Raw genomic sequence first — 18,222 nt, 5'->3', positions numbered from 1 at the left:
AAGGGAGGATTCGGCGGCCGAAAGTGCCTGACTTTCGTCTCTGGAGTGGGACTTTCGGCCGCCGAAGGTGCCGCCGAAAGTGCCCGAGTTTCGTCTCTGGAGGGAGGGTTCGGCCGCCAAAGGTGCCGCCGAAAGTGCCCTGTCCAGCCTTTTCAAGGTTGTTTTCTATGCATGTTTAAGTGATGTTTTAGAGGGTTTTTGGGGAGTTGTTTATGAGTTGTTTAGAGTGTGTTGGCACCTCATTCGAGTCCACCTGTGTAGGATCGGACCCGAGGGATCGAGGAGGCCATCAGTGTTAGCAGTTGCAGAGTCAGTTCAGCGTCTGCCAGAGGTGAGTAGAACTAAACTTAATCTTTATTTTATGAAACCAAATGCCTAAAGCATGCTCATGCATCATGTTTATATGTAATAGGTTGATTGCACTAGTTACACGAATATGAAGCATTGCATTATTTACTGTTGATGGAGATTAGACCAAGGACGACCCCACTAGCCTTAGAGATGTTGTGAGACCTGGCCGGGCCAGGCATACATATCCAGTTGTTGTAAGACCTGGCCGGACCAGGCATACGAAGGTTGTGAGACCCGGCTGGGCCGGGCATACTGAGACTGGAAGGGATGTTTTGGGGTTGGGTCCAATCCGTGATATGATTTGTTTGTGCTATGACGCATTTCATGAAAGCATGTAATTAATGAACTGTTTTCCTTATTTCTACTCACTGGGCTTTTTAGCTCACCCCTCTCCCCTAACCCCAGTGTTGCAGGTTTGAGGAAGATCGGGAAGTCTCAAGAGTTAAGGCTTTGCTTTTGTATTAGATTAGTGTTAGTGTGGACATGATGTAATGTAAACTGAGATAATGGATTGTAAGACAATGAAATGTTATGTAATGTAAAGTATAGTAGAGTTATGTTTATGGATTAGTACTGTGCTTGGCCCTAAGACTTGGTTAGTCCCTTTTTATTACATGATGTATGTTATGGTTTTATGTTTGAGTTGTGTTTGAGCTAAACTTGTGGCATGTGTTGTTTACCACGCTAGTGTTTGATGGGGACCCTAGTGGAGGTCTCATGTTTGTGGTTTGATGCATGTACAGGTTAGGTTCTAGTTCTTTGGATGTGATCCCAGCTTGATGTATGTTATGTTGACCCAGCTAGAGTTTTGAGGGCTCTAGTAAGGGGGTTCTTTATGTTTCCAGTTATGTTGCATACAGGTCAAGCTCGGTTTATACATCAGATGTTTCAGTTTTTATGTTAAAGTTTTGATCATGTATGGGATTTGACCAAGTGATAGGAGGTATGTTTGGCTTGCTACGGGTCCCGGCGGCCTTAAGCCGATCTGGATCCTAGCGCCGAGCAGTTTGGGCCGTTACAGAGGGGTATCGGTTTTCGGGCTGTTACAGAGAAACTCATGACAAATAATACAAAACTTTGTCGACTTAGAATTCTAATATTGCATCAAGTCAATTCACTTCTTACATTTCATACCACTAACAAGTAAAGAATGGCAAGTTTTACTCAAATTATCATGCACAAATAAGTTTTATTATCAAGCAAGTACGTGCGAAAATCAAGTATGATAAGCAAGTACGTGCGAAAATCAAGTATGATAAGCAAGTACGTGCGAAAATCAAGTATGATAAGCAAGTACGTGCGAAAATCAAGTATGATAAGCAAGCATGTGCATAATTCTTACAGATTAAGCAAGCATGTCAATTTTTATGCATTCCAATTCAAGAGAACTGCATTCTGCTATTTATTGCATCAACTTTTCAAGTAGTTTAAAACTACAATTTAACTTCAGTTTCTTCATAAAATATGTATATTTATATCTTATCTTTCCAACAAGGTATAATTCATTCAAATCTGATCACCTAGCATAAGTTATGAACTTTTATTTACAAGCTGCTTAATAAGGTCTTAATCAGTCCAATAGTGATACTTGTTTACAGTATCAAAAAACATATCAGAGGGATGCATTTTCATACAAATTCAAGTTTAAGTGTCACCTATAAAGTTTTAGGTATACTTATTAAGATTCATTTGGCACTAGTCTTAACTAATTTTATTGAGTACATAATTAGTTATAGTATAATCAATTCACTCTATTCCGGATGCTCTATTACTGTGTCCAATTTAGATTTACTTCTATTTACATTGTCTTACTGATAGAGCATAATTTAGTCCATTTTATATTAATATTATTAATGAATATTTACATGATTTCTGCTTAATTTATTGCTTTTAATATTATTTTACAGAAAATAGTGTAAAAGGACAATTTGGAGAAAATCCCCCTAAAACTGCCTTATTTGGAGTAAAAGAGAGCAAGTCTGCCAAGCCAGATTCAAGTCAAAATATTTTGGAAATTAAATATTCAAGCTCATTCTCTCACGTGGATCAAGTCCATTATTGCACATGGGCCCGCGCATCCTCCGCATGGACCGTTCACGCACACGGGAATTCACGGCCCGTGCACACCCACGCTTCACGCCATTGGGCCCGCGTCATCAACTCCAGCACCTTTCACTTGCACATGGCCCACACCAATCCATCAATTCACGCGAATGGACCAAGCATAAATCCTCAACCTTCACGCCGTGGCCCCCACCAGGCGCTCAACACTCACGCCCCATCTCCCGCACACTCCTTCACCTTGGGCCAAGCGCGCAGATGGACCAACACTCATGCACAAGCTCAACGGGCAGCACTTCACATGGACCAAGTGGACCCACCTTCATCATCCACGCTCACCAGCACTTCATGTGGACAAATCACGCACGAGGACCCACCGACGGCTTCAACGCTCTCACACGTAGACCAAAATTTCCAATTTAGCATCGCTCCTCTGCACCTATTTAAAGAGCTCTTCAGCGAACAATTGGGATGGAGAGAATTTTCTCCAATTCGGCAGTTTCCTCCAGCCTCGGCACAAGAATTCCTTCGGTTTTTATTTCTTTTCCCTTGTATTTATTTTATGTTTTTAATTTAGCCAATGAGTGGCTAATTTCTTTCATCTAGTTGAATATTGGTTGAAATTTTAGTTGGTTAATGAGTTGTGAGATTTGATCAAATATTATTTAAATTTTGGAAATTCAATATTCATGCAATTTCATATTTAATTTTCATATTATTTTGTTATTGAGATCTACGTTGATTTTTTATTGCAAAATAATTATTTGTTAGTTTGAATAATTTAAGTCTGTAATTGCTTGGGTTATTCTTACATGAGAACACTTGGGATAAAACCCAAGGAAATTGCATGATCTAGCGTTATCTCCATACGTTTGGGTAGTTAGGATTGGATCTCTCTATTTCTTAATGCAATTGGCAATTGTTTTGATGCCTAAGGCCCAAGGACGTTCCTTGGCAATTTGTTAATTAGTAATTAATCAGAGGACGTTCCCTAATTAATTTAATCATAAGGAGAGATAATGGTGGTGAGAAGCGTCTTCCATCTCCATAAACTAATCTATTGAATCAACCCAAAAGAACAAAGTGTCTGTGATCAATCCCAACAACTAAAGTGGATCCAATACTTCAACTAGAACTTTCTCATTATTGATTGCTCTTTATTTTATTACTTGCTTTCCTTTATTATTCTCAATTTTAGTTTACTACAATCAATCTCAAACCCCCCTATTATTTTGTTGACAGTTTTTTATCCCAATTTTCAGTTTATCTCATTTGATCCCACTTTCAGTTTTTATCTCATTTTTTGTTTATTGTTATTTCAGTTAATTCTCTTGGTCTTGTTGAGAAAAATAAATAAGTTTTCAATTCTCTGTGGATTCGATCCTTTCACCACTATTTGCAGTTGTAAATTGTTGATAACCAGAAAGGTTATTTTTGACCAGCTTCGACAACCGCGAGTCAAAAATTGGCGCCGTTGCCCGGGAATTGATTTTACTTGTTTAATTTTCTTTTCATGACCAGATCTGAACGCAGGGGCACACTGCCCTTTGATCCAGAAATTGAACGCACTCTCAGAAGACTTAGAAAGCAAGCCGCAGAAGCTTCATCTGAAGCAACCGAATTTTACCAACAAGCTGCACCAATGGCAGAACCTCAAGCACTAGCTCCTGCCCATAATGGACATGCTGTTCAAGACCAAATAGTTCAAGAAAATCCAGCAGTTAGGCCCCAAGAATAAAGAGAAAGAACCATGAGGGAGTTAGCAATACCCGTAGGTGATCATGCACCACTTTGCATCGCCTACCCGCCTCTAACAGTTGCCTTTGAACTAAAATCAGGTTTGATTCATCATCACCCTAAATTTAGAGGTTTGTAAAATGAAAATCCACACAAGCACTTGAAAGAATTCAACATTGTCTGTTCATCTATGACACCTCAAGGTGTTTCTGAAGATCATGTTAAATTAAGATCTTTCCCTTTTTCATTAGATGACTATGCTAAAGATTGGTTATTTTATTTGCCACCTAGATCTATAACTTCATGGGCTGATATGGTCCAAACCTTTTTGGACAAATACTTTCCCCCATCTAAATCAATTGGCATAATAAGAGAAATCACTAGCATAAAACAAAAACCAACTGAAGACTTATATGATTATTGGGAAAGGTTTGAAAGACTTTGCACAGGTTGTCCACAACATGATATGTCAGACAGGTCACTTATGCAATTCTTCTATGGAGAATTAACCCCTTCCGAAAGGAGATATATTGACGTAGCTTGTGGAGGATCCATTGCAGGCAAAACACCAAGAGAGATGAAAGAACTAATCTCCACTCTTGCAGCCTCATCTAGGCAATATGGAGAAGAAAAGCAAAGAGGAGTCTATGAGGTAAGTACATCCGCTTTTGAATATCAGGTTTCAAAACTGACTTCTCTTGTGGAAAAGATTGTCCTTAGCCAAGCTCAACAAGCTCAAGCAATTCCACCACCTAGGCCATGTGGGATCTGTGCCTATGAAGGCCACCCAACTGATCAATGTCCCACATTCCAAGAAGACCATCACCAAGTCAATGCTATTGGAAGGTACAACAACCAGCCTAGACATGATCCATATTCTAATACATACAATCCTAGTTGGAGAGACCATCCCAATTTCAGCTATGGAAAGTCCAACAATACTCAGAATTACCAAAACTACCAAAGAGACCAAGGTCAACCAGCACCTTCAAGATCAGACTAGCACCTTGAAAAGATAATGGAGTCCTTCGTAAGTACTTTACAGACCATCACTCAGCGTCTGGACGGATTGGACACATCCGTTAGAAGAATTGAATCCCAAGGTAAGCTCCCTTCTCAAACTGAAACCAATCCCAGACAAAATGTCAGTGCCATTACTTTGAGAAGTGGGAAAGAACTTCAAGATGCTAGATGTGAGGAAGAAAAGCGAAGACCAACACAATCTGAAACCATCCTTGTGCCCTCTGAAACACTTGCACAAGAGCCAAAGTCACCTGAAGCCTCTCCAACGCCATCTGCAGCTCCCCCTGTACAAAAGACTAATCCAAAGGTAAGCTTCCACATTCCACTTCCTTTTCCGAAGAGATTTGAAAGAACACAAAAATAAAAAGAAGAAAAGGAGATCCTTGAGACTTTCAGAAAAGTGGAAATCAACATACCACTGCTAGACGCTGTTAAGCAAATTTTCAGGTACGCAAAATTTCTAAAAGAGCTTTGCACTAATAGAAGAAAGCTTGCTGAAAGAGAAAAAGTAAGTGTAGGTGAGGTAGTTACTGCAGTAATCAAAAGAGAACTCCCTACTAAATGCAAGGACAAAGGTATGTTTGCTATCTCTTGCAAAATTGGGAATGTTGGAATTAAGAAAGCCATGTGTGATATTGGTGCATCCATCAATGTTATGCCTCTCTCCATCTATAAATCTCTCAATGCATGTGCACTCAAAGAAACAAGAGTTGTGATTCAATTAGCTGATAGATCTGTGGTATATCCCATAGGTGTTCTAGAAGATGTGTTAGTTCAAGTAAATGAACTTGTCTTTCCTGCTGATTTTTATGTGATTGATACTAAGGAAGATAGTTGCAATGCTAGTTCTGACATTCTTCTTGGACGTCCTTTCTTGAGTACTGCTAGAACTAAGATTGATGTGCATGATGGTACTCTCACTATGGAATTTGAAGGGGAAGTGATTAAATTTAATGTCTATGATGCTATGAAATATCCATATGATATGTCCCCTGTTTATGATCTTAATATTGTTGACTGCTTGAGCCAGGAAATTTTTAATGAAAATCAAGATGATATTCTTAACCGTGATTTCTGCAGAGATACTGGTCAGGTACAGATTGATAGCCAGACAGAGCCAGAACTAAAAGAAATTGTCTGTAGCATCCAATAGATAGTTTACAGTCAAGCATAGAATGAGGGAGACTCCCTCCAGAAAGATGCGCAGAAGAGCCTTGCGCCATCTGAAACACCTTCATGCGCAACTCTTCAGCTCCCAACGCAAAGCTCACCCACCAATCCTCTTCTGCAATCCAGTTTTGCACACAAGGAGCCCCCTAAGGCCAGTCCTGCGCAAGGTAAGCAATCTGAAACCCTTTCTGACAAGACTCCAACACAAGCAAGCTCTTCTAGTCCTCCTTTGCAACACCCTCCTGAATCTGAAGAATGTAAGGATGATCTCCTTGAACAAATCTTCCTTGCTCAAACTGATGAACCATGGTACGCAGACATGGTGAACTACTTGGCCACAGGTAACCTACCCTCTGACATGCCAAGGCACACTAAAGACAAGATAAAGAAAGATGCCAAATACTATGTTTGGGATGAGCCATATTTGTGGAAACATTGTGCTGATCAGATGATAAGGAGATGTATCCCAGATCAAGAAATAGCTTCTATGCTTACTTTTTGTCATTCATATAGCTGTGGTGGACACTTTGGTCCAATAAAAAACTGCGCATAAGATACTTGAAAGTGGCCTATTTTGGCCCATTATGTTTCGAGATGCCTTTCTGTTTTGCAGATCTTGTGCCAGATGTCAACAAACTGGAAATTTGAACAAAAGGAGTCAAATGCCACAAAACCCCATCATGGTCTGTGACGTGTTTGATGTATGGGGTATTGACTTCATGGGCCCATTCCCACCATCCTTTGGATACACTTACATCATCCTTGCAGTGGATTATGTGTCCAAATGGGTGGAAGCTAGAGCAACAAAGACTGATGATGCTAAAGCAGTTATAGACTTTGTGAAGACCAACATTTTTGCCAGACATGGAGCACCAAAAGCAATCATCAGTGATAGGGGGACCCACTTTTGCAACAAGGTAGTAGGAAGTCTTCTCAAAAAGCACAATGTGATCCATAGAACATCCACAGCCTACCACCCTCAGACAAATGGGCAAGCTGAAGTATCCAATAGAGAAATCAAAGCCATCCTTGAAAAGACGGTTTCTCCTAACCGAAAGGATTGGAGCTCAAGATTGGAGGATGCTTTATGGGCCTACAGAACAGCCTACAAAACCCGCATAGGTATGTCTCCTTATTGATTGGTCTATCGAAAAGCTTGTCACCTTTCAGTTGAACTTGAATACAAGGCATATTGGGCTATAAAGAATTGCAACATGGACCTCAAAGAAGCTGAACACCATCGCAAGTTACAACTACAAGAGCTAGAAGAGATAAGACGAGATGCATATGAGAACTTTTGGAACTACAAAGCAAAAACCAAAGCCTCCCATGACAGTCATCTTTCAAGAAAACAATTTGAGGTTGGTGATAAAGTTTTACTCTTTGACTCTCGTTTGAAATTGTTTTCAAGAAAGCTACGATCTAGGTGGATTGGACCATTCATTATGGAACATGCCTACCCCCATGGAGCTGTAGACATCAAAAGCATAGAAACTGGAAAAATCTTCAAAGTAAATGGGCATCGATTGAAACCATATTATGAAGGATTCGCAGTACAAGTAGTGAAAGAAATTCCACTCTCTCGGTCTAAGTAGTAATCATGCCATGCACACCACACCCTAGGGGAGTACTCAGTTTCATTTGTTCTCTTCTCTTCTCTTCTCTTTTTCTCTCTTCTTTTACATTGAGGACAATGCATGATTTAAGTGTGGGGGTGCATATATCTTCCTCTCCTTCTCTTCTTCTTTCTTTCTATCTTCTTCTTCTCTCTTTTGCAATTTCTCCTTTCAGAATTTTCAAAAAAAAAAATAAAAAAATAAAAAAAAAAATAAAAAAATAAAAAAAATTAAAAAAAAAAATTTCTTCTTCTCTCTTTTGCAATTTCTCCTTTCAGATTTTTCAAAAAAAAAAAATAAAATAAAATAAAAATTTAAAAAAAAAATTTCAGTTATACGATTTATCCTTTCAGTTTTCTTTCAGTTTATTTTTGTTTTCAATAATACACACACAAACTCAACCATCTTCTTCTTTTTGTTTTACTCTACTCAAAATTGATGAACTATGTTGGATGAGCTTTTCTTTCCATGACCCCATTGATGTTATGACTCTTTAAACTTATGTTGAATCAATTGCAGTGAGTTATATTCATACTTGAGAATTGCTTTTTGAATTGAATCTTTGAGTTTGCCATGGTGAAAAATATATTGATGACCCTCAATTGATTGAGAATAAATTAAAATTGTGTGAATGAACTTAATGTGACATGACATGATTTAGCGATTGGTGTTGATTTGCCCAAATCATTGAGAGAAAGCAAATTCAGCAAAGGCAAAGACCTCAAAAGAACAAATTGAAAATTGTTCCAATGGTCAAAAGACTATGAATAAGGCAAGTAGCCACTTGGATAGGTGACCAACTGAAAAATATAAACCTTCAAATCAAAAATAGGTTGGTGACCTTTCCAAGCAAGATCTAAAGTGCAAAAGCCTGAATAAAGTACTTCAAGGTAAGGGCAAGTCAATCCAAAAGCTAGAAAAAGTCTTAAACAAATTAATGTGCATGTCTCTCTCGAGGAAAACAAATCCTAGCCATGGTAAGCAAAGGGAAACAAGGAAAGGAGGTAAGTAATCTTCATGCATATATTATTCACTGCAATGCTTCAAAATAGGTGTTTAGAGTAAGAGTTTAAGTGGAAATAAGGATCTAGAGTGAGAAAGCTTGTTTGACTATGTTTATTTGCTTGAGGACAAGTAAAAGGCTAAGTATGGGGCTATTTGATAGAGCATAATTTAGTCCATTTTATATTAATATTATTAATGAATATTTACATGATTTCTGTTTAATTTATTGCTTTTAATATTATTTTGCAGAAAATAGTGTAAAAGGACAATTTGGAGAAAATCCCCCTAAAACTGTCTTATTTGGAGTAAAAGAGAGCAAGTCTGCCAAGCCGGATTCAAGTCAAAATATTTTGGAAATTAAATATTCAAGCTCATTCTCTCACGTGGATCAAGTCCATTCTTGCACATGGGCCGGCGCATCCTCCGTATGGACCGTTCACGCACACGGGAATTCATGGCCCGTGCACACCCACGCTTCACGCCATTGGGCCCGCGTCATCAACTCCAGCACCTTTCACTTGCACATGGCCCACACCAATCCATCAATTCACGCGAATGGACCAAGCACAAATCCTCAACCTTCACGCCGTGGCCCCCACCAGGCGCTCAACACTCACGCCCCAGCTCCCGCACACTCCTTCACCTTGGGCCAAGTGCGCAAATGGACCAACACTCATGCACAAGCTCAACGGGCAGCACTTCACATGGACCAAATGGACCCACCTTCATCATCCATGCTCACCAGCACTTCATGTGGACAAATCACGCACGAGGACCCACCAACGGCTTCAACGCTCTCACACGTAGACCAAAATTTCCAATTTAGCATCGCTCCTCTGCACCTATTTAAAGAGCTCTTCAGCGAACAATTGGGACAGAGAGAATTTTCTCCAATTCGGCAGTTTCCTCCAGCCTCGGCGCAAGAATTCCTTCGGTTTTTATTTATTTTCTCTTTTATTTATTTTATATTTTTAATTTAGCCAATGAGTGGCTAATTTCTTTCATCTAATTGAATATTGGTTGAAGTTTTAGTTGGTTAATGGATTGTGAGACTTGATCAAATATTGTTTAAATTTTGGGAATTCAATATTCATGCAATTTCATATTTAATTTTCATATTATTTTGTTATTGAGATCTACGTTGATTTTTTATTGCAAAATAATTATTTGTTAGTTTGAATAATTTAAATCCGTAATTGCTTGGGTTATTCTTACATGAGAACACTTGGGATAAAACCCAAGGAAATTGCATGATCTAGCGTTATCTCCATACATTTGGGTAGCTAGGATTGGATCTCTCTATTTCTTAATGCAATTGGCAATTGTTTTGATGCCTAAGGTCTAAGGACGTTCCTTAGCAATTTGTTAATTAGTAATTAATCAGAGGACGTTCCCTAATTAATTTAATCATAAGAAGAGATAATGGTGGTGAGAAGTGTCTTCCATCTCCATAAACTAATCTATTGAATCAACCCAAAAGAACAAAGTGTCTGTGATCAATCTCAACAACTAAAGTGGATCCAATACTTCAACTGGAACTTTCTCATTATTGATTACTCTTTATTTTATTACTTGCTTTCCTTTATTATTCTCAATTTTAGTTTACTACAATCAATATCAAACCCCCCTGTTATTTTGTTGACAGTTTTTTATTCCAATTTTCAGTTTATCTCATTTGATCCCACTTTCAGTTTTTATCTCATTTTTTATTTATTGTTATTTCAGTTAATTCTCTTGGTCTTGTTGAGAAAAATAAATAAGTTTTCAATTCTCTGTAGATTCGATCATTTCACCACTATCTTCAGTTGTAAATTGTTGATAACCAGAAAGGTTATTTTTGACCGGTTTCGACAACCGCGAGTCAAAAATCACCTACAGATTCAGAATTTGGTTAATTCATAAAAGTTTTAGCTCTTTATCTCAAATTTAATTTAGTATATTTTAGGCGTAATTTTGATAGCTACACAATGATTTATGAAGTTGCTAACACATACTGCCCTGTTAAAACCTATCCTACTAGGTCTGCACTTTTAACTTCCATGCTAAATTTCTTTACTTAAAGCCTTTCAAATACTATTCCAACATTCATAGTACATATTTATACAATCAAACCAATATTTTCAGCAAGTAAAATCAATCCCTAATTTCACATATTTATGAGGAAATCAAAGGAAAACAGAAAAATCATATAAACACAAAATCTTTTGCACAATTTTTTTTCAAAAGATTATGTACACCTTAGTTATTCTTTTTTCTTATCTTTCCCCTTTGATGTACCTTCCTCCTTTTGAATTTGTTTTTTACAAAGAATAAGAAAAATAGGAGTTTTAATTCATTTAACAATATAAAATTAATTAAAAGTATGGAAGAACATATTTGTCTAACCTAATTTTCAATTTCTATCACTTATCGCTTAAACACTTAAACTTCTCTCCTCATTTCCTCCTTTTTTATAGTTTTTTTGCTGATTATTTAACTTAGGAAAGGATTTGCTTGAATGAAGATTTTTTTCTTTATAAAGAAATACGGTGAATATGGAAGAAAAGAATACAAAATAAAATTTCTTTTCTTTTTGGTGTAGGTTCGGCCATCATAAGGAGAAAGGAGACGAGCTTTTTTCTTTTATGCTTAATCATGTCTTTCATGTATAGCTAGGTGACACATGCAGGGTTTAGGTGAAAAGGTAAAGAAAATGAAGGACTAAACCAAATTTTATCTTTAAACTTTTCATATTCACACTTTTAACCTACTAAACTCTTTACCATGTTTCAGTTTAGTTTTCAAGCTTTCAATATTCATAGATTGACCTACTAAATTATACTTTTAGCCTTTAGAAGTCCTTTTCACTTGAGTAAGCATGACAGATTCTAATAAGCACCTCAAGCGTGTAATACCCGGCTAGAATCCGACATCGGAATTCTACTTTTCGGTGGGATCTAGGATGTTGGAATCCTTTAGAAGGGTAAGAATAATATTTTTCTAAAGTATTAGAGAATGTTTTAATGTTTTAAAGTTAAAATTACATGAGTTTTTGAGAGAAAATAACCAAGGCAGAAAAGCCAGGTTCGGCCGCCGAAGGTGATGTTCGGCCGCCGAACATGCATGGCTTTCGGTTTCACGTTAGGCCGCCGAAGGTGGTCTGGCCAGCCACCTATAAAAGGCTCTCAGTCGATTGAAAGGATAAGAATGAGCTTTTCTTTTCACTTTCAGAGGTGAGACCCTCTCTTCCTTGAGAATTCTTCCTGTTTTCATCAAATCTTGCAAAGGTTTGATTGGTTTTTTTGTTATTTTGAAGGTTTTGAGCTAAAAACATAAGTTTTGAAGTTTGGAGAGTTTTGAAGGAGAGTTACTCCATATCTCCACGTTAGGATCGTTCATCTTCTTGGTTTCAAGAGGTAAGTGAAGATCCTGATCTTGTTATTGTGATTTATGGAAGTTTTATGGGGTTTATGGGGAGAGTTGCATGGTTAGGGTAAATAGAGTGTTTTTGATGTGTTGAGATGAAAACATGTATATGTGTGTTGTTTATGTTGTTTTGTTGGGGTTTTAAGGTAGTTTTGACCCCTTTGAGCATACACTTGGGTATATGCATGTTGAGGAATTATGGTGTTTGAGTTTGGGAAAGATTGGTGTGTTTTGGCGTGAGGCAGAGCAAGGTTCTGCCTTGCTGAAGAACCCAGCTTCGGCCGCCGAAGAAAGGTTCGGCCGCCGAATGTGCTGAGGAGGTGGCTTCGGCTGCCTAAGCTTGCCCCCGAGAGTTTGGACTTTTGGCTCTGGAGGGGAGTTTCGGCCGCCGAAGGTTATGGACTTTCATCTCTGGAGTGCCTTTCAGCCCCCGAACCTTGCCCCCGAAAGGGTTCGGCTGCCGAAAGTAGAGATTCGGCCGCTGAAGGTGCATGAGTTTCGGCTCTGGAGAGGACTTTCGGCCGCCGAACCTGCTACCGAAAGTGCCCTGTCCAGCCTTTCTTTGCATGCTTTATGTGATTCTTTTAGGATCTTTTAAAGGGATTTTGGGGAGTTTTATAGAGTTGTTTTTAAGCTAGTTTGGTCCCTCATTTGAGTCCATCTGTGTAGGCACAGACCAGAGGAACCAAAGAGAGCAGTAGTGAGTACTGCTTCAAAGTTTGCAGAGTCAGTCCAGAGATAGCCAGAGGTGAGTGGAACTAAACTTAATACTTTTAATTGAAAAATTGAATGCTTTTAGCATATTTTCATGCACCATGATTATGCAATAGGATGATTGCATTAGAATTCACGAATATGTTGCATTGCATACTTACTTGTTGATGTGGATGGATGCTAAATGATCCAAATGAGCCTCTGAGAAAGTCCAGGAACCTTTGACTACGCCCTGGTAGGTATAAGGAAAGTCCAGGAGCCTTTGACTACGCCCTGGCACAATGGTAAGTACAAGTGTTATATACACATATAGATATACATGACAGGAAGACCAGGAGCCCATTCTACGCCCTGGCACAGAAATGTTACTGAGACTATTTGGTGACAGGTTTACCCTTAATGTGAATTGTCTGTGATATGATGCATTCCATAAGATCATGTTTTAATGACCTGTTTTATTGTTCTACTCACTGGGCTATAGAGCTCATCCCACTCCCTTAACCCTAGTCTTGCAGGACCAGTGTACAGGGGAAGTCCAAGAAGAGTACAGGAAGAGTAAAGAGATTTGTAATAGAAGAGTGTGGACATGTAATATTAAAGAGATGTAATAGTTGTGTAAACAGTTAGAGTTGTGCTTGACTTAGTTATTTGTACTGTAAATCTTTTGTGTACATGGTCTGTTTATGTAACTGTTTTATGAGCAGGTGAAAAACCAGGCTTAACAGGTATGAGTTAACCCATCTAGAGCAAGCTCTAGTCAGGGGTTCTATAGTACAGAGATAGTGCATGCACAGGTTGAGCCTTGGTCCAGAGAAAAGTTTTTATTTTCACAGAAAATGTATGATCATGTATGGGATTTACAGGTACACAGGGAGTATAGCAGGCTTGCTACAGGTTTCGGCGACCTTAAGTCGACCTGAATCCTAGCGCCAGTGGCGGTCCGATTTTTGGGTCGTTACAGATTGGTATCAAAGCCCAAGGTTCAAATGATCGGACCTATAGAGAGAGTGTTGGGCTCATAGAGGTTAAAAGTGGTCAAGCACAATAGGAATCATATCCACTAGGATAGGATGTTGAGTCCTGTCTATTTGATGCTATGCCATGATTTATACATGTGCATTATTGATACGTGATGTTTATATGCTAAAATGCTATGTTGTGTGTTTGTTTTCCAGAGTTAAGATGAGAGAAACTCGTCGATCTGCACGATTGACTGGAGTCCCACCAGATAGTGAGAGAATAGATGCTCGTCCTCCTGCATTGCCAAGGGCAAGGTCTCATCAAGCAGGGAAGGTGCGTCAATGGACCCTAGAAGGTCTTTAGACGAGAGCAGAAGATGTATAGCTAGAGGAGGAAGGTCAGAAGAAGTGAGGGAGGCTATGGAGGTGGATCAGTCAGTAGATGAAAGCATGGGTGTAGGCAGATTTGAAGAAGGTATGGGAGAATCTCAGGGAGGCGCTCAGGCCTCGGGATTTGGTTATCCAGCCTTTCCTCAGGGCCCAGGGTATCCGATGGGAGGTACGTCGGAGTACTCTAGTTTTGCCCCATATCCTACTTACATGCCATATATGCCTTATCCTCATTATTACCCACCATATCCCATGTATCCACCCTCACCTATCCATTCAAGTGCAGCACACCCAGAACCAAATGAACCAGTACCTCCACCACCACCACCTGAACCAGTAGACCCTGTTGTCCAGGCACCTCAACCTAGCTCATCTGGGGGAAGTAAGGTGAAAATGACAGAGTATCTGAAACTGGATGCTCCTAAGTTCAATACAGGAGATGATCCATTTGAGTATCTCAGAACTGTGAAGATGATAACTGATGAGTTGGGAGCTGATGATAGTAGAGCCATTGAGATGGCGGGGTTCACACTCAAATGTAAGAAAGCTCGAGAATGGTTCAAGAATTATGTGGAACCCAGGATGGACAGTATGTCATGGGGAGAGTTCGCCAATGAGTTTGCAGGGTGGGATTTTCCTGATAGTTCCAGGGAGATGAAAGTAATAGAATTTGAACAGTTGAGACAGACGGACGAGATGAGTGTTGATGAATTTACAGATAAGTTCCTGGATTTGCTTCAGTACATGGGTCAAGCCTATGATACTGACCAGAAGAAGGCAAGGAGATATACTATAAGACTGCATCCCTGGTATTCTTCCTTGATTCTTCCAGCAGAGAATGAGAGTTTCCACTATATAGTGGATGCCGCCAGGAAAATGGAGGCAAGTGCCAATATTCAGAGTACATTAAAACAGTCAAAGGCACAGGCTTCGGGTTCTAAGGCCCCTAGTGCAGCAACTTCAGGCAGCAAGAGATGGGAAAGGGCAAAAGGAACAAAGAACAAATTCTGGAGAAAGGTCAAGTCTGGTATGGGAATGGGTAGTGGCTCAAGCTCTAGCGCAAGCAATCCAATGTGCAGGAGATGTGGGAGACCACACAGGGGAGCTTGTCAGTTGGGATCTTCAGCTTGCTTCAAATGTGGACAGGAAGGGCATTTTGCTCGAGATTGTCCTCAGGTGACCTTTGTGGCACCATCCCAGCAGATGAGTTCAGGCAGTGTAGTACAACCAGCAGCTCCAGTCATACCTCAGAGTAGTGGCAGAGGTAGAGGGAGAGGGTCAACCTCTTCTTCCGCAGCAGGTTCCCGAGGTGGACATCCGGTAGCCCCAGCACAGATTTTCACTGTGACTCAGGAGGAGGCTAACACGGCGAACACAGTGGTGTCAGGTAATCTCATCATAGGGTGTTCTGATGTGTATGCTTTGATGGACCCCGATGCTTCTCATTCCTTTATTGCTTCGAGAGCCGTAGAAAGATTGGGTTTGATCATTTCTGAGTTAGAGTGTCCTCTCTGGGTCAGTGGACCTAAATGCGACCCATCAGTGGTAGTGTCAGTTTGTCATTTCAGTCCAGTGTTCATAGAGGATAGATGCCTTCCAGCTGACCTTGTGGTTCTAGATTTGACAGATTTTGATGTCATTCTAGGGATGGATTGGCTATCTGCATATGGTGCTACCTTGGACTGTAGAGACAAGGTAGTTAGTCTCAGAGACTAGGATGGGTCAGAGTGTGTCTTCAGAGGAGACAGGAGGGGTACACCTAGAGGTTTGATTTCAGCCCTTCAGGCTCGTCGTTTGCTTAGGAGGGGTTGTTAGGGGTTTCTAGCTCATGTGAGGGAGCTAGATAGTCAGGTTAGGGAACCAGCCTCAGTACCAATAGTTCGAGAATTTCCAGATGTGTTCCCAGATGACTTACCAGGATTACCATTTGGTAGGGAGATAGAGTTTGAAATTGAATTGCTGCCTAGTACCAGACCTATCTCTATTCCTCCCTACAGGATGGCGCCAGCAGAGTTAAAAGAGTTGAAAGAACAGTTGCAGGAATTGGTAGATAAGGGTTTCATCCGCCCTAGTACCTCTCCTTGGGGTGCTCCAGTACTTTTTGTCAAGAAGAAGGATGGATCCCTCAGACTTTGTATCGACTATAGACAGTTGAACAAGGTCACTACCAAGAATAAGTATCCTCTACCTAGGATTGATGATCTATTCGACCAGCTAGCTGGAGCAGGTTGTTTCTCTAAAATAGATTTGAGATCTGGGTATCATCAGTTGAGAGTCAGAGAGGCAGATGTGCCAAAGACAGCTTTCAGGACCAGATATGGGCATTATGAGTTCTTAGTAATGCCATTCGGGTTGACTAACGCCCCTGCAGCATTCATGGATCTCATGAACAGAGTTTTCAGTGAGTATCTGGATCATTTTGTTATTGTCTTTATCGATGATATCCTAGTGTACTCCAGAGATGCAGAGGAGCATGCCCAGCATCTGAGGACAGTTCTGCAGACACTGAGAGAGCATGGATTATATGCCAAGTTCTCGAAGTGTGAGTTTTGGTTAAGGAGCATTTCCTTCTTGGGACATGTGGTATCAGCAGAAGGGATTGAGGTAGACCCTAAGAAGATAGAGGCTGTAGCTAACTGGCCCAGACCCACTACAGTGACAGAGATTAAAAGTTTTCTGGGACTGGCAGGTTACTACAGGAGGTTCGTTCAGGACTTTTCAAAGATAGCTGCTCCTATGACCAAACTGACTCAGAAGAACCAGAAGTTTATCTGGTCGGACCAGTGTGAAGAGAGCTTTGAGGAGCTCAAGAGGAGATTGACATCAACACCGGTGTTAGCTTTGCCTATGAGTAATGAGGACTTCACAGTGTTCTGTAATGCATCTCGAGTGGGATTGGGTTGTGTTTTGATGCAGAATGACAGGGTGATTGCTTATGCTTCTAGACAGTTGAAGAAGTACGAGTTGAATTACCCCACCTATGACCTAGAGGTGGCAGCAGTTATCTTTGCACTCAAGATGTGGAGGCATTATGTAATACCCGGCTAGAGTCCAGCATCGGAATTCCTATTGTCCAATGGAATCTCGGGTGTCGAAATCCTCTAGAAGGGTAATACATATGTTTGTTAAAGTATTTTACCTTGTTTTAATGTTTTAAGTATAAAGGAAAATGAGAGTGTTTGAAAGAAAAGAGCCAAGGGAGAAAAGGGCAAGTTCGGCCGCTGAAAGTGAGTTTCGGCCGCCTAACCTTGCATGGTTTCGGATTCACGTTTGGCCGCCGAAGGTGGTCTGGCCAGCCACCTATAAAGGGCCCTAAGTCGGTGGAAGGATGATATATTGCTTCCACCTTCAGCCAGAGGTGAGTCCAAACCCTTCCCAAGTTGACTTTCATGATCTTCTTCAAATCTTTCAAGGTTTTTAAGAGTTTTGATGTTGTTTTGAAGTTTTTGAGCAAAAGAGCTAAGTTTGGAAGTTTGGAGCCTTTGAGAGAAGATTTCTCCATATCTCCACGTTGGGATCCTTTATTCTCTTGTTTGGAAGAGGTAAGTAAAGATCCTAAACTTCCTTTCTTGATTTTTGAAGGTTTTATGGAAGTTTTATGGGTAGTATGCATGATAAGGTTTAGTTGAGGTTTTTGGATGATTTTGGTGTATAAGCATGTATAAGTGTTATGTGTATGTTTGTTGGGGTTAGAAGGTAGATTTAGACCCTTTTATGCACGTTATATGGTATGTGCTAGTTGGGAGTAGTTGTTTGCATGTTGAGGTAAGTTTGGGGGAAAGTTTGCATGA

General features: G+C 40.0%; 1 protein-coding gene across 2 annotated transcripts; it reads left to right on the top strand.

The window, feature by feature from the left end:
• Positions 1 to 3,869: 3,869 nt before the first annotated feature.
• On the top strand, positions 3,870 to 12,319 carry LOC122722194. 2 transcript variants are annotated; one of them, XR_006349168.1, is made up of 4 exons: positions 3,870 to 4,250; positions 9,213 to 9,897; positions 11,545 to 12,175; positions 12,259 to 12,319. XR_006349168.1 is itself a non-coding variant. In XM_043952348.1 (3 exons), the coding sequence occupies exons 1-3, from the start codon at positions 4,163 to 4,165 to the stop codon at positions 11,612 to 11,614; spliced, it is 843 nt and encodes a 280-aa protein (XP_043808283.1). In that variant the 5' UTR covers positions 3,870 to 4,162; the 3' UTR covers positions 11,615 to 12,299. The 2 variants fall into 2 exon arrangements, 1 of the variants encoding a protein (XP_043808283.1); XM_043952348.1 differs by having other exon boundaries at positions 11,545 to 12,299.
• Positions 12,320 to 18,222: the final 5,903 nt, after the last annotated feature.

The sequence above is a fragment of the Manihot esculenta genome, chromosome 17 (genome assembly GCF_001659605.2).
Source record: "Manihot esculenta cultivar AM560-2 chromosome 17, M.esculenta_v8, whole genome shotgun sequence".
NCBI lineage: Eukaryota > Viridiplantae > Streptophyta > Magnoliopsida > Malpighiales > Euphorbiaceae > Manihot > Manihot esculenta.
This window is presented reverse-complemented; position numbering and strand designations above follow the sequence as displayed.

Excerpts from the sequence above, each read along its gene's own strand:
- LOC122722194 (XM_043952348.1), top strand. The coding sequence starts at position 4,163 with ATGAGGGAGTTAGCAATACCCGTAGGTGATCATGCACCACTTTGCATC. Across the intron at positions 4,251-9,212 it reads TGCCTTTGAACTAAAATCAG|AAAATAGTGTAAAAGGACAA; the intron begins GTTTGATTCATC and ends ATTATTTTGCAG. Across the intron at positions 9,898-11,544 it reads TCGGCGCAAGAATTCCTTCG|GTTCGGCCATCATAAGGAGA; the intron begins GTTTTTATTTAT and ends TTTTTGGTGTAG.